General features: G+C 34.5%; 1 protein-coding gene across 1 annotated transcript in view; it reads left to right on the top strand.

Moving 5' to 3' along the window:
- LAMA2 (laminin subunit alpha 2) overlaps positions 1–16,029 on the top strand; it is an 886,276-nt gene that overhangs the window by 617,602 nt on the left and 252,645 nt on the right. The window contains exons 15-17 of the mRNA XM_064360706.1: positions 5,700–5,811; positions 12,145–12,258; positions 15,636–15,763. Of these exons, the coding sequence (XP_064216776.1) occupies positions 5,700–5,811; positions 12,145–12,258; positions 15,636–15,763 (354 nt within the window). The remainder of the gene's footprint in view (positions 1–5,699; positions 5,812–12,144; positions 12,259–15,635; positions 15,764–16,029) is intronic.

Raw genomic sequence — 16,029 nt, 5'->3', positions numbered from 1 at the left:
ATTTTACATGAGTAAGCCCTTTTTTTCCTGTTAAGCCATTGAGAATTTGGAGTTGTTATCACAGCACCACCAAGCCCACCATGACTTTATCATGATACCACTCATGAGTGTTGCTTGAAAATAAATACAAAATGTTTTCAAGGCAAGATATTTTTATACTACTTTCAGTGTAGATTTTGGGGTTGGGGATCAAAAAAGATTATACAGAATTTATATAATAAATAATCTAGAAAAATTCTTGTAAACAAAAGATTCTTTAATAATTGTAGAAATAGTATTGCTAGGTACACAGTATACCTCTACCTTCTGAAGTTCATGATTCGGGTAACTACATTTTCAGGACATTTTACTGATAACACTACGAATTAAAAGGATTTTTGCAACTCACTTGGAATCCTGCTGTTGGTAAGAGGTGCAGCCAGCATTTTAACCTGTGTTTCTTTCCCATTATCTTTGACCTCCCAATGCTATTCCATAAGTATCGAGTTCGTTCAGTCTGCAGATATTTACTGAGCACTTTCTATGGTTATGTCTCTAAATCTCAGTTCCTATTCTATCCAATGGCAGAAACAATGTCTAAATTTCAAGGTTGGCAATTAAGTGAAAACATAATGTATGTTAAGCACCTGAAATAGTATCTAGCATACATTGGGAGGCAATGGAGGGTGACAAGGAGAACTCTGGTTTTGGAGTCATGCTTGGATTTGAATCTATGCTGTACCCTTTGCTAACAGTATTATGTGGGACAAGGCACTTTACTCCTGTGAGCCTCAGATTTTTCATTTGTAAATATGAATAGACATGGGGTTGTTACATTGTTTATTAATACTTAAATGAAATGTCTTTCCAGCCTGTATCATAGTGCACAGAAGATAGTAGACAGTAAGTAGTAACTATTAAGAAGCAGTCATTCTAGACTAGGCTGTAAGGATACAAAGGTGGACCAACAATCATTGAATTCAAAGAAGGCTTGCACAGTAGAGAAGTCAGATAAACTTATACCTACTGCACATTTATGATAATGTAAATAGTGCAGAAGAAGTATGCATAGTGCATACTGGTAGAACTGAGAAGCAAGAGATGAATTATTGTGTTAGCATTTAATACACTTTTAATAAATGGCTGTGAAAGTATCAGATTCTGTCAGCTACTGCTTTTACTTGATGTGAGATTGAAAATATTTGGAGAAAATGTCTTGCTTTTTATATACATACGGTGGGTAGAAAAAAATTGTAAGATCATAGGTCTTTTGTTGTTTTAAAGTATAATGTTTAATGGTAGTTGTTTTAGTGTAATATAGCATATGTAACCTGGCAGTTAATAAGTAAGACAAAAGTATTGAGAACAATCTTTAAGGCAGCACCAGGACAATGTTTCTGATATAGTGCCAATATTTTCTATAGTAGCTTGTATAATTATGTCCTCTCTCTTCATCCATCATCTTTTCTGTATTTTCAAGGCATAAAAGTAAGAAAGAATAGTCAGCGAAAGCATTTGACTTAGTTGACAACTCTTTGATAGCTCATGCATCTCCAAAATTTAGCACTTTATTACTGCCAACATTATGTATTTAAATGAATGCAGCTTGATATCAAGAAAATGACCATATTGAAGGAAAAAAATAAAATAAACTGCAGCCTTCTTCATGAGTAACACTTGAAACTGTTAAACACATTAAAATCCCATTTAACAAATAGCAAAACCTAATGAACATTGGGATTGCTCAGTGAATACTAATGTGGAATATTACTAGGAAAGATGTTTGAGTGCTGAAGTTTCTCATAGCTCAAAATGGTTATACAGATTAAGGAGAGGAACATCTGTTGTTCAAAAGACAAATGAAATTTGTCAGTTCACTGAAAATATTTTTGTTTTTGTATCTTTTTATAAACGGTTTCTTAGTCTATTGCTCATTCTTCTATTTTGAAATTTCCAGAACTCTTCCTTTAAGTTTTGCGTATCAATTTTATATCAGAAATTCTGGGATTGTACCTATATATAGTCAATCAATCTCTGCTGTTTAGTAAATTGTGGCAATCTATTGTATGATAATCAACTAGTATATCAACCATGAAATCATCTAATTCTGAAATTAAAATGATCAGAATGAAATTAAAATGATAGGTTTATCAAGTGACAGTCCATTAATTCCAGGCTGTTAGATGTCACAATACATTCAGGTGACTTCTGGTCTCTGGCCTCAAGTTCGAATAACAGTTTCCATTTATTTTCTATGTCAAATCAAACAAGTAATTTGTCTTTTACTTATCTGATTTTATTCATCTGAAATGTGGCTAGTAGGCTTTATTGTATCATTTGTCATGGAGTTTGTTAGTCATATTTGTAATAGAACTGTTTTCCATTCATCTATTCATTTATTATGTAAGTATTTAATCAATTACTCTTGTGTATGTCTATCCATCTCTCTATCCATCCATCCTTCCATTCATCAGTTCACTCATCTAATAAAAATCTACTGAACATCTATGGAGATGATCATGCTGCCTATATAGATGGCAAGACAGGTTTCTGTTGTCAAGGAGTAGCCCATAAGCTCATACCAACATGAGCACTCTCTTTAGTTTAGTAACTCTTGCAAACTCTGTTGTGTTAAGGAGACTTATCAGACCCAGAAATTCTATTTCTAGATATATATCCAAAAATTGAAAATAGGTATTATGTGTTCATGAATATGAATAGCAACATTATTTATGATAGCCCAAAGGTAGAAACAGTCCAAATATTCATCAACAGATGAATGAATAAACAAAATGTGGCATGTATATGCAGTGGAATATTAGTCATAAAAAGGAATGAAATATTGATACATACTACAACAAGGAGAACCTCAAAAATATTATGCTAGATCAGGCACAGTGGCTCATGCCTGTAATCCCAGCACTTTGAGAGGCCAAGGGAAGTGGATCACCTGTGGTCAAGAGTTCAAGAACAGCCCGACCAATATGGTGAAACCCTGTCTCTACTAAAAACACAAAAATTAACCGGGTGTGGTGATGCGTGCCTGTAGTCCCAGCTACTCGGGAGGCTGAGGCAGGAGAATTGCATGAACCCAGAAGGTGGAGGTTTCAGTGAGCCAAGATCATGTCACTGCATTCCAGCCTGGGTGACAGAACAACACTCTGTCTCAAAAAAAAAAAAAAAATTATATATATATATATATATATATGCTATAAAAAAAAAGTTCACCAACTATGGTGATACATGTCTGCAGCCCCCACCTAGTTGAGAGGCTGAGGCAGGAGGATCACTTGAGCACAGGAGTTTGAGTCTGCAGTGAGCTCTGATCAAGCCATGGCACTCCAGCCTAGGTGACCATGAGACTTTGGTCTCTGAACAGAAAGCAAACAAAAAAACCCAGTATGTTAAGTGAAAGTGACCAGACACGAAGGTCACATACTGCATGATTACACTAATGTGAAATATCTAGTATAGGTAACTTCATAGCAACAAAAGCACATTGTTAGCTTACAGGGATTACAGAAGAAGGAAAAAATAGAGAATGACTACCTAATGGATTCTGGATTTTTCTTTTGGGCTGATAAAATGTGTTAGAATTAGATTGATGTGGTAGTTGCACAACATTGTGAATGTACTAAATGACAGAATTGTACGATTTATTTTTTAAACTATAAATAGATAATGAAAATTTTCATCCTACCCCAAATGTCAAAATTCTTCTCTATGTACAATTTAAAATGTTTAATTTTATATGATGTGAATTTCACCTGAAATAATGAAAAGAAAAAGAAATGCCTGTGATACTGCATTTTTCATTGACAAGGTTCCTTGCTGCAGGAAAAAAAAAGAGCATTTAATGATTTTCAAATGACACATGTAACCTAAACACTGTAGAACACTGATATTTGCCTAATCTAGGTCCTTCTACCAGGTTGCCCCTAGAGAAGACACCACTCAGTTAATAGTGTTGGATGAGTTTATCTACAGGTAAAGATAATTCACTCATCTTTAGAGGGTGCCATCGAGCACTCAGCAGCTAGGATGATTCCATCCAAATGCCTATTTTTGGTGATTTCAGTGTTAATTTCCTTTTCTGCTTCCTGATCATACATGAACTCATACATATTCAAAAGTACTGTCAAGTGTCTAGGATTAGCAAAGTGGGGGTAAGGGCAATGATTTTTTAGAAATCTATTGCTGAAAAGCTTACAATTTGGATAAAGATCATCACTTTTGAAGATACATTTACACCTTGTAATGAGCCTTTTAGCTTTGCTGTCTGGCTTGATTTCCAAATTCCCAGCATTGATTGCCAAATCTAGCAAGTTATTTGGTAAGTGTGAATCACTGATCAATAAAAATCTACAATCACTCCTGAGAAAGGAACTGAAAATGCAGGCTGAAGCAAGAATCAGTTGCATCTTTCTTATGGTTACAAGATGCTGTGTCATATGCTATCAAATGTCTACCAGTAAATTTTAAAACTGTAATTATTATGAATCAATAGTAGTCATTTAATTATGTGCTCTTGGAGTTTATTTAAAATTTATTTTCATACACTAAAATGACTTGGAGATACAAATAGCAAAAAGTGTATTGCTTGTACTGTTCATGTAGTCATTTTTATTTGACTTCAACAGTCAATGAAAATAGGTTAATAAAATGTCTAGTATTTCATAATAACCTACTATGTGTTACACATTATACCAAGAACTTTATATTTATTTTTCCTTTTATATCAAGCTCATGATGTGTGGACTATTATCTCCATTGCGTAGAAGAAAAAATTGAGGCCTAGAAAGAATAAGTTACTTTCTTCTAGGCCTCAAGGCTGATAAATATCAGAGACAGGATATGAATCCTGGTCTGTTAGACTCACAAAACTGTATTTTTAACAATTAAGCTTTTAAAATGTCTTTTTACACAAAAATAGGAAAAACAAATAAGATACCAATAACATTTATTTAAATTGTGAATGCATAATAAGAAAAGAAATATGTGTGTGACAGCATTTTTTCCAGTTTTCCATTTGGCCAAACCAGCTTTTCTCTAAAATAATGAGTTATGCTAAATCACTCTGCTAAAATCACCAGATTGTACAAAAGTACCAATAAAATGAAGGTCATAGTTACAGAGAACAATGAATTTAATTCTGGCCAAAAACAAATTGCAGAGATCATTCTAAGTAAGTCAACTGAACATTTTGAGAAAGTTTAGCTTATACCGACTACAAACATGCAGCTTCATCTCTAAGAAAAGCAAAAACGAAATCTTTTTCATCTTTTATTTCAATTTAAAAGCTGAGATGGAATGTTAATATTGTCTACTTCTGCTTTCCTTATTTAAGTGCTAAAAGAAATCAAGCAGTCATTGGAATGTTTTCCTTTTTAAAAATCCCTTTATGATTTTAAAAGTGTCTATCTGTCTCCACAAAATGAATATCCAAACACATAGCCAAGAGCCAAAGGATGAGGAAGAACATTCTCATATCTGTTCAGCATTTGGGGATGGTGGCTATTTTCAGCATTTTAGACTGAGCCAACTAGACCTAGTATGACAAATGACCAGAGCTTTTGGCTATGGTGTTCATCACTCTTCTTTCTCAGCATACAGAATTGGCTCATATTTATGTCATTGTTACTGTCCGATTCCTACAGCTGTATAATACCTAAGAACTTTACTTTTTCACCATCCACCATCTCTTTTCTCCTCTGCCCTAGGTTGAGCTCTGTTAACCTTGAATCCGCTGTCTCCTATCCTACTGATGGAAGCGTTGCGGCAGCTGTAGAAGTGTGTCAGTGCCCACCAGGTTATACTGGCTCCTCGTGTGAAGTAAGCTTGCAAGAATATATCCTCAGTGCATTCGAAGTTCCCTCAACATTTTTTCAATAAGCTATTCTAAGGAGAGCTGTTTATTTCTGTCAATAATCACACAAATAATGTGTATCATTTAAAAAAGAAGCTTGAGTATCTACCAAAAGTCGTGGCTTTCAATTAGAGTATTAACCATGTAATTTCATCTTGTAACTGTTCCTCTCTGAGATATTTTGCCTATAGCTGAAAACCTGATGTTTCTGTCTTTGTTGCCTATTTGATCTATTGTATGCTAGACGGTAGCAGAGTAACAGTTCAAAATGTTTTTCTCTTCATTTTCATCATCATGATTATCAAAAATTTCACGCTTTTTTTTTACATTTCTCTCATTTTTCAATCCTATGTATTACACTTTTCCTCTGCTACATTTCTAAGAATACAACCAAATTGGAATCATCTGAAGCATACAATCTTCAGAATGCAAGAACATAATATGTGGAAAAAATACCATACCTTGATACAGAAAATTGCCTACAGTTCTTTGATTTATTTAGCACCTAATATTTGAGATATTTATTGTTGTCTCAATATCCTAGATTTATAATAAGATTAATGGTTCTTACTGAATGCCACAGTCTGTCATCTTAAGGTAACAATTTTTATTTATTCCTATGTATTTTCTTTTAGGTTGTATGAAAATTGGTCCTACTTGAAACCGGGTCAAAAAATGTGAACACTATTTCCTTGACAGAGGGCACGGCTTGCAGATAAATAGGAGCTTAGTTTCTTTAAAGTGGTGCCTTTAAGGAATCATTTGAGTGTACTGAGATGCTCCGCTTCAGAACACTACCTCACCATGCCATTTATAGAAATACTCTAGGCATTCCTTTGCCAGTTCTCTTGTACTTTTAAAATAATGCACATCTAGAGATATGCAGTATATTCATGACAGTGTTTCCTTTAACTGAGCTCAGATACGCCTTTCTAGAAATAAAACTAGATATAACTTACAGAAGTACTTGCTGTTCCAAAATTCATGTAGATAAGAGAAAACTAATTACGGATATCAATTAGCTGTGTCAACCCAAATTTGATTTTACATATAAAATACACACTATATTTGATGAAACAAGAGCCTTTCACTCTTGATTCCAACCAGACTGCTCTAGTTGAACCTTTAAGATCCTCTTGCAATTAGAATACTAAATAATTAATTCTACTCTTAATGCTTGTTTCCACATACATTATTCTCATCCTTTGCATAATCTTTTATACAAGTTGTAAATGCCCACCGAATATCAAATTACTTGAATATTAGAATTGCTTAAAATGGCTATGCTTTTAGTTTCTTTCTTCTCTCCTTCAAAAATATTTTTGATACATTCTAGATATGTTTGATAAATTCTGTAAATTTACCTGTATAAATTACCAATAAGTACACACAATATAATCTCTGTCCTTAAGGAGCTAACAATCTGTTTAGGGAGACAGTAAATACCTACAAAAAATGGGATCTCAGCACTGTATAATTAAGGGACCAGTATGTGCTACAGAACATACATGCAATAATCACTCAGAGGGATGAGCTACTGCAGTGGAGAGAGATGAAAGTGTCCTGTAGTGGAGAAATCTGAAATTAGATACTAAATAATGGTAACAGATAGATAGGGAGAAGCATGTGAGTGTGAAAAAACAACACAGAGAGTGATAATAAAAGCTTCCTGTATGTGTCACACAATAACCTTTTGATAAATAATGTTACTTTGTAGCCCATAAAATAATTTAATTGAATCAGGAGACAATGAATTCTGGAATTTTGGATTTTCTCTCTGACTGCTTCATTTCTTCTACTCTCTAAAACCTCTTTTTTCTTTATCGAAACTTCCTATTCCTAAATTCGCGATTATCCAGTCCTGTCCTTTCATTATTTCATTTGCTTTTTAATTAAGTGTAGTTCATAAGGTCAGTCACTCTAGCACTGTTATCACTAATATCTTGGGATCCCTTAAAAGCTGAGTAAACGCCAAAGACCATTAATGTCTTAATTTCATCTTGCTGAGAACCTCTAGCTAAAAACAGATCAAATGACTCCGTTGCAGACATTCTTTTTTAATTCATTTGGGGGCCACAGTGTTGATTCAGAATATTTTTTCTCATTTCTACTTGACTTCCTATAAAGTGCTATACAGTTAAATCTTCCAAAAATTTTCTTACTTTCATAGCAGTGTCATCATTCATTTCACTTGACAGATGAGACAGGTGGGATACTAAAAAAAAGAGTTTTAGGCAATCTTAGTTTCTTCATCTATGTAATGGAAATAATATTAACCACCTCATAGAAGTGTTTGTTCATACTTTCATTTCGCTGACTACTATTTGATGAGCATATATTTTGAGACAAACAAGATCCTACACATGGAAAATAGTGTGATTAACAATACAGATATTGTCCCTGTCCTCAAGGATGCTGCATTGAGTGGTGGCATTAACAATATGACAGAAAGCAAATATAAATAGATGTGACAAATGCTATGAAGGAAATAAACAGGGTGAAATAAACAGGGTTCTATGATAAAGTTACTGCAAGTGGTTGTATGAAGGATAGAAAGTCTGCTTTGTAAAAGTTTGTCAGGAAAAGCTCTCTGAGGTCGTGACAGCTAAATTGAGTGTTGAAGAATGAGAGAGATAACGATGTAAACTGAGCTGCTAAGAAAGCAGCGTAGAGCTTGGAATGTCTAAGGACTAGAAAGAAGGCAAATATGGCTGGAGCTTTGTAAGCGAGGGAAAAAGTGGGACAAGATGTGATTGGAAAAGCCAGGCCATTCGGAGCTTTGCATACATGATAAGAACTGAGCATTTTATTCTCATGCCATGGAACATTAGCAGAGTAGTGGACTAGTGTAATGATCTGATTTACATTTTGGGGTTTTGGGGTGCTTTCTGTTTTTTGAGACAGGGTCTTGCTTTGTCACCCAGGCTGGAGTACAGTGATATTGTCATGGCTCATTGCAGCCTCAGATTCTTTGGCTCAAGTGATCCTCCTGCCTCAGCCTTCTGAGTAGCTGGGACTACAGGTGCCTATCACCATGCCCAGCTATTTTTGTTTTAGTAGAGACGAGATCTCACTATGTTGCTTGGGCTGGTCTTGAACTCCTGAGCTCAAGAATCCTCCCACTTCAGCCTCCAAAAGTTCCAGGGTTACAGGCATGAGCCACCACTCCCAGCCTGAGTTACAGTTGTTTGAAAAGGCATTATGGCTACAGTAGGAAGAATATGTCTTAGAAGGCCATGAATGATAGCAAGGAGAAAGGTTAACATACAGTTGCAGTGGAACATAGCAATGATAGTGATTGGTGTTAAGATGATGGCAGGCATATAAAAAGACTTAGCACACTCTATGCATATTTTGGTAGTACAACCAATAGGACTTACAGATTCAAGACTGTATGTCGGGGGAGAGATTAAAGAAATAAAGGGTTTAAGAATGAGTCGTAGATGAACAGTTTGAACGATTGATCAGTTGGTTGTGGGTCATTTACTGAGCTGAGGAAGACTGAGAGGAATAGTTAGTGCGAGTGGGGTGTGTGGAATCCATAGTCCAGTTTAGAAATTTTAGGTTTGAAAAGGCTGTGAAGTGTAAATGCCAATGTGTATTTATAATATCCAGGTCTTAAACTCAGCATGTCCGTCTGGTCTAGAGATACGTTTTTGGAAGGTATCATAAACTATGGGACTGAATAAAATTACCCAGGAGAAAGTGTAATTGATTTGAAAAAAAAAAAAAAAGCAAAATAATCAAGACCAAGCCCTGAACAGCTCCTAACAATAAGAAGCAGGGTCAAAGCAGAGGAAACAGCAAAGAAATAGGGTAGGAAATTTGGGAAGTGTGATGTCATGGAAGTAGAGAAAAGAAATTGTGAGAGGAAAAGGAGTCAACGAGGCCCAAGGCTGTTGAAAGGTCGGATAAAACACAACTGTGGAATCGTCCATCTAATTTGGCTGCATGGAATTTGGTGGCAAGGACAAAAGCAGTTTTAATTGAGAGGTGGTGACACAAAACAGATTAGAATGGAATTAAGTGTGAAAAAAAGGTGAGGAATATACTTGTTAAGAGTGGTGTTACTGAAAAGAAAAACACAGATGACTAGAAAAGTTATAGGATGTTAAGAGGACAGTTTTGTTATTTTTGGTTTGTTAATTTTTGAAGGAGACACTAGAACATGTATTTCTGAGCTGATGGTAATGACCCAGTAGAAAAGAGAGTTATTACTAATGTATCAGAGAGAGTGAACATTGAGGAGACAACAGATGCTGGAATCAGATGACAAGTGGAGTAATATTCCTTTAGGAAGAAGGACCCTCAGGCCCCACATCACTTATTTGAAAAGGGAATATGGCAACAATGTTTGGAGATAAATACTTAGCTCTCTGGGCTTGTTGGTGCAAAGATGGCTGTAATTTTTTCTGTGAGTAATGAGATAAAATCACTGGCTAAAAGAGAGGTGTAAGGAGTTGGGAAGTTTGGAGAAAGAAGACGTGATATGAGTAGTGCATTTGCAGAACATTAAAAAAAACTTATTAAGGGAAACTTCATGAATATGTCTGAAAACAGTAGATTAGTTCTCTTCCTTTTCTCAACATCCTTAATTTTTGCCACCTTATAAATATGTAGCTTCACCAGATTTTTTTTTTTTTTTTTTTTTTTTTTTTGATACAGAATCTTGCTCTGTTGCCCAGGCTGGAGTGCAGTTGCGTGATCTCGGCTCACTGCAACCTCCGCCTCCCAGGCTCAAGTGATTCTCCTGTCTCAGCCTCCTGAGTAGTAGCTGGGATTACTGGTGCATGTCACCACACCCAGCTAATTTTTGTAATTTTAGTAGAGACAGGGTTTCACCATATTGGTCAGGCTGGTCTCTAACTCCTGACCTCAGGTGATCCACCCACCTCAGCCTCCCAAAGTGCTGGGATTACAGGCGTAAACCACTGTTTCTGGCCAGCTTTACCAGCTTTTAAAAATGTGTATTACAGAAGGAAATCACTTCTATAATGAATCTAGGGAGGCAAAAAATTTAATAGGGAGAAATGAAAAGGGATTTAATGCAGAGAAATGGATAAAAATTTGATACCTTTTTTTTGGTACTGCCCAAATTAAGGGGGAAGTTTATTTTATTTTATTTTATTTTCAGATATAAAGTATCAGTACAGAAATTTGTTTATGTGTTTGTTTCTGATGTTCAAATTTGAGAGTCCTCACATCCTGAGGCAGAAGGAACATTTTCAAGGACACATCACGCAATTCTATATCCTTTATTACTTCAGTTCTCTTTTGTTTCCTTTTTCAACCGGAAAAGAAGGCCTTTTCATGATATCTGATGCTGTACTCAACCATCCAGAAGTATAGTATATAACCCACAAGATGCAGTTTCACTGGAGGGGGATCATAAGCTCTCAGAGGGCAGCAGTACTTGCCTGGTGCTGATGTTACATCTCAACGACTTTGTAGTAATCCCCACAGAAGGGAAACTTAATTAAGGATGACAGGGAACTGAGAGCAGGCACTGACACAGGGAATCTAAGATTCAAATATCCTGTTTGAATCAGAATTCAGTTTTTATATAATAAAGCGTTTCACATTTTAAACAAGGAATGAAAAATACAAGCAAAATTATAGAAGAATGTCATAAAGTAAACTATCAAGAATATATGCGTTGAAATAAATCATAAACTTTTTGTGTAAATTTGAGAAAGCATAATAGGATGGAGGAAATTAAGCCAAAACACATGAATGATGTAAGTGTAGATATGTGTAGAAATTAGCTGTGTATGTGGTCAAATATAAGTGTGCGTGTTGCCTTGCTACCAAATCATGTCAAAGATTTTCTGGAAATGAAGAAGTTAAGGGCAATTAGTATGTGGGAAAGGGAACACATTCCAGAGAATCAAAATTGCTTGGGATGACATTGGGTGCTCTCTTAGGCTAAGATGATATGAAGAGTCCTTTTATATCAGCTGCCTTTTTTTCAGTACTTTTCTATTTTCCTGTCTGTGCTTTTTACTTTGAGACTGTCACATTTCAATTCTTTATATCTCTGCTTTATTTTACCATTTCAGAAGCGACACCAAGCTAATGCTTCCTCTAATCTCATAGCTGCCAATAACACTAAGGTCAGTGCAAAGCCCCAATGTCAGGAGGAATAGCTCTGTCGTAATGTTTCAATAATGGCAATGCTTTGACAAGCACATTTGATGAGTTTCCTGCCTGTTATTTTCTGTTATCAGAACACAAACACAAACAAAAACACCTTTTTGTTTTAATCTCCCAAACTGACTAAAGCCTTCTCTTCCTTTCAGTCTTGTTGGCCTAGGCACAGGCGAGTTAACGGCACTATTTTTGGTGGCATCTGTGAGCCATGTCAGTGCTTTGGTCATGCCGAGTCCTGTGATGATGTCACTGGAGAATGCCTGGTAAGTGCCCTCCTTTTTGGGGATGCTGATTGACAAGGCTGAAATCACCTCAACAGATGGCGCAATTCAATTACTACCCTGGGGACTGCAAACACTTGAGTCAAGAAGTGCTTTGACAAAGATCTTTGTACTGAACTGAGTTGGAACTGAGAACGCTCTTTCATATGTGATATTCCTGATGAATATAAGGAAGTGTTTATTCATATTGGTCCAAGAATTAAATTAGAATCAGATATATTATTATAAGGCATAACTTATGGGAGATATAGCTACCACGAATATATACAGTTTCGCTTCCATTCATAAATCTATGAAAAGTACAGTGTACTTTTAAAATAGAAAATAATTTTTATCCCCATAATATGAAAAGTGTAAAATATAACCTTTACAATAAACATAATTAAGTTTTCTTCATGTTGAAAATAAAGACATACTGAATATTTTAATTTAAAATGTTCAGAATTTAACTAAACACATAGTATGATTTGCAGATTTAAAATAATAGCAATATTTAATACATATTCACCAGAACTGCTTCTCCTTTACAATTAAGTCTAAGCTTTTACAAGAAAATAGACTCTACAAAGTGCAAAGCACTTTCCATCCTGCTAAGAAGCCTTAGGATTGGAGAATTACACTGAATAGACCATTCTGATTAACTCAAGGGCACATTAGTTTTATATTGTCTGACATGGCATGAAGCTTGAAACAACACTTCTCATTTCATTAGTCTTGCAGAAATGCAATTTAAAATGGTGCCAATTTAGGTGAATATCATACTCTCATTTCCCTGAAGAATTTAAGGCGGACTCTGTTGTCTTTAATTCTTAATGTTCTCTCTCTCTCCTGCTCATTTTCCCCCATTTCTCTTCTACTTAAAAGCTTCTGGGAAAAATCTGAAATGAAAATTCAGGGCTTTTGTTTCAATGTAATTTGGCATTAAGGTTTATTGATGCTCTTTCTCTTTTCTCTATATAAGATTTTGTTTAATTGCATTGCATTATAAAGCATGAAAGTCTTAATTTGTGGATCAGTAGATTTTTGAAATGACATTTTTATGAATAGAAAGACTAAGTGATTTTCATTTTAATTATGCCATAAGTCTTTTAAAATGTACTTTGGAAAAAATATTGGGTTACCTTTAAACACTTTACTAACATGCAATAGGAAATAATATTCAGCCCCAAACTGACATGTATTTGTTTTCCTTACCCTAAGAGGACAAAAATAAGTGTGTCATGATACCAAACTCATAATGTTACCTACAGTCATATTTCATGTTGATTTCATTAGGATAAAATCAAATCAATTGTTCATGCTGAATTCATTAGGAAGAAATCAAATTGGTCCATTTGGTGATGTGATATTTCTAAAAATGAAAGCCTTTTTAATGAATAAAACAGTGTCATTCAGCGTAATTTTGAGAGAAAGAAGAGAAGGAACAGTGTTGTGTGAGACTCTACTAATGAAACCTAGTTTATTGATTTTGTTTCATGACAGGGAGATAGGAGTTCTCCTTCAAATAACAGAGTGGTCTTGAGGAAACAGTGAACATCTTGATGATAAAGACAGAATCTGGTGTTTTCTGAATTTTCTATCATAGCTAGTAAATAGGTGATCATGTAGGGTATACTGGCTTTCAAGTGCCCTGTCTCCAAAATGGTATTGATAACTAAGTGCTGATATTCCATTTTGAGTATATGGGCTCTGATGTAATACACGTAGAGGAAAATATTTGTATGTTGCTCATCAAGGGCATTCTTACTATTCAGTTGACTCAGCATTTTAGCTTCTTATTTATTTTTCATGGTTTTTACCCAGCATTAAATAGCATGGTTCTTACTATGAAAAATAAATTTATAAATGAATGCTTTTTAGCTAAGCTTGCTTTAATATTTGATTGTAAATTAACTGAAATATATTTAGGACACCAGAACAAAATTTAAATTTCTACAATAGTGTACGTCTGTATGAAAAAGGCATTTTAACTGGAAGTACGTTTGAAGTAACCTAGGAAGTATTCAATGTCACATGGGAAGATTGCATGCTTGCTTCTTCTCATGGTTCTTGTGACATACGATGTGAGCAAAAATTTGTTAAGTGCTTTTGTAACAAGACACCTGTAAAATTCACCAATCCATCAGAGTGAAACTTCCATCTTTTTGTTTTGATTTCCATTATATTGGTTGTCTGATGCTGTTTTCTGGATTCCATGACAAAAATGCTCGAGTTTTAAGGTGGCATTTATTTAATGAAATGTGACATTACAAAATATAAAAACTACCTGTTATTTCTCTTTTAAATCAATAAGTAGAAAAAACAGGGTCTCTGAGTTATGCAAGATTTTCCGTTGAATGTTAGAAATACCATTTTCAACATGTTTAAAGCATAATTTTTTGATTCAATTTTTAAAATTCTTAAGTCTTTGAAGACATAATTTTTAGTTATATCACTGAGATAACATACAAAGAATTTTTCAAAAAACAAACAATTCTTTAGTGATAACTTAGTCAGCTAAACTTGAAAATTGAAAGGAAGTAAAACAAAGGTCAAATCAAAGGGAAAAATCTTTCTTCAAATCGATCCATGTTTTGCTTATTAAATCACAATATGCTGCATTATTAAGGCAACTATTCATAGTGAAGTTGACCTTAATGCTATCTTTTAGAAAGTTTTGTTAAAAATAACTTTGAGAGAGAATTTTAAATAACTTAAAGAAAAGCCTATTTTCAAATATCACCAATTACTACAGAAATACATTTAGTTGATGTAACTGGCATGTGATGTTTAAATTTTTTCAATTTTCTCAATGTTTAATTATGAGACAAGCAAGCTTTTCACAGATGTAATACAGTAGTCATTGTCCAAAACATCAGAGTCTACTGAGGCCAAAATTAATGTCTGCACTAAGAGGGCATAGCCCCAGAGGATTTGTATGATTAGCCACAGTTCCCATTAAATCAGCAATTTCAAGCTGAACAATTGATTTTTACCTAGAATCATCTAGAATTTCCATTAAACATATTTTATTAGCACCTTATGACTACACACACACACACACACACATACAATATCATGTATTTTCTTAAGAGAAAAACTAAAGAAAAAATGAAGTAAGATTTGCATAATGAAAAACACTAAAATGAATTTCAGTCATATTTTTGTAAGTATGCATATGAGGAAACTAGTGTATAGTTTATATGCTAGATATTAAATTAACTTTCAATGCTATTTCCCTGCTGTAAAATTGACCATTGAACATGGAAAAAATATTCTTGCTGGTGGGGAGCAGACTAATGATTTTGTAGACCTATTTTTGGCAACATGTTGATGCCTGAGACCAAAATAATAAACTCTGATGTGCATTTCTTCCTCAGAACTGTAAGGATCACACAGGCGGCCCATACTGTGATAAATGTCTTCCTGGTTTCTATGGTGATCCTGCTAAAGGAACCTCTGAAGACTGTCAGCCCTGTGCCTGTCCACTCAATATCCCATCCAATAAGTAAGTAACAAAATTACTCCATGAAGCAATTCAGCATCCATTTCTGCAAGCACTTTTAATATCAAATATACTCTTTCTCTTATCCCATGTAAATAAATAATAAACACAGACATGAATTTTTTCAGGAAGGTAATATGAATTTTTCCAAACATTAGATATTTAAAATTATAATGATTTATTTTTAAGAATTTGTAATTTTTTAACTCTAGTTTTGGTGATTTAATATCTAAGAGTAGAACTCAAATAGAATTTCTACACCAATTCCA

The sequence above is a fragment of the Aotus nancymaae genome, unplaced genomic scaffold, assembly GCF_030222135.1.
Source record: "Aotus nancymaae isolate 86718 unplaced genomic scaffold, 86718_ANA_hifiasm-v0.15.2.pri h1tg000040l, whole genome shotgun sequence".
In the NCBI taxonomy this organism is placed as follows: domain Eukaryota; kingdom Metazoa; phylum Chordata; class Mammalia; order Primates; family Aotidae; genus Aotus; species Aotus nancymaae.
The sequence above is the reverse complement of the archived record's forward strand: the minus strand, read 5'-3'. Positions and strand labels throughout refer to the sequence as shown.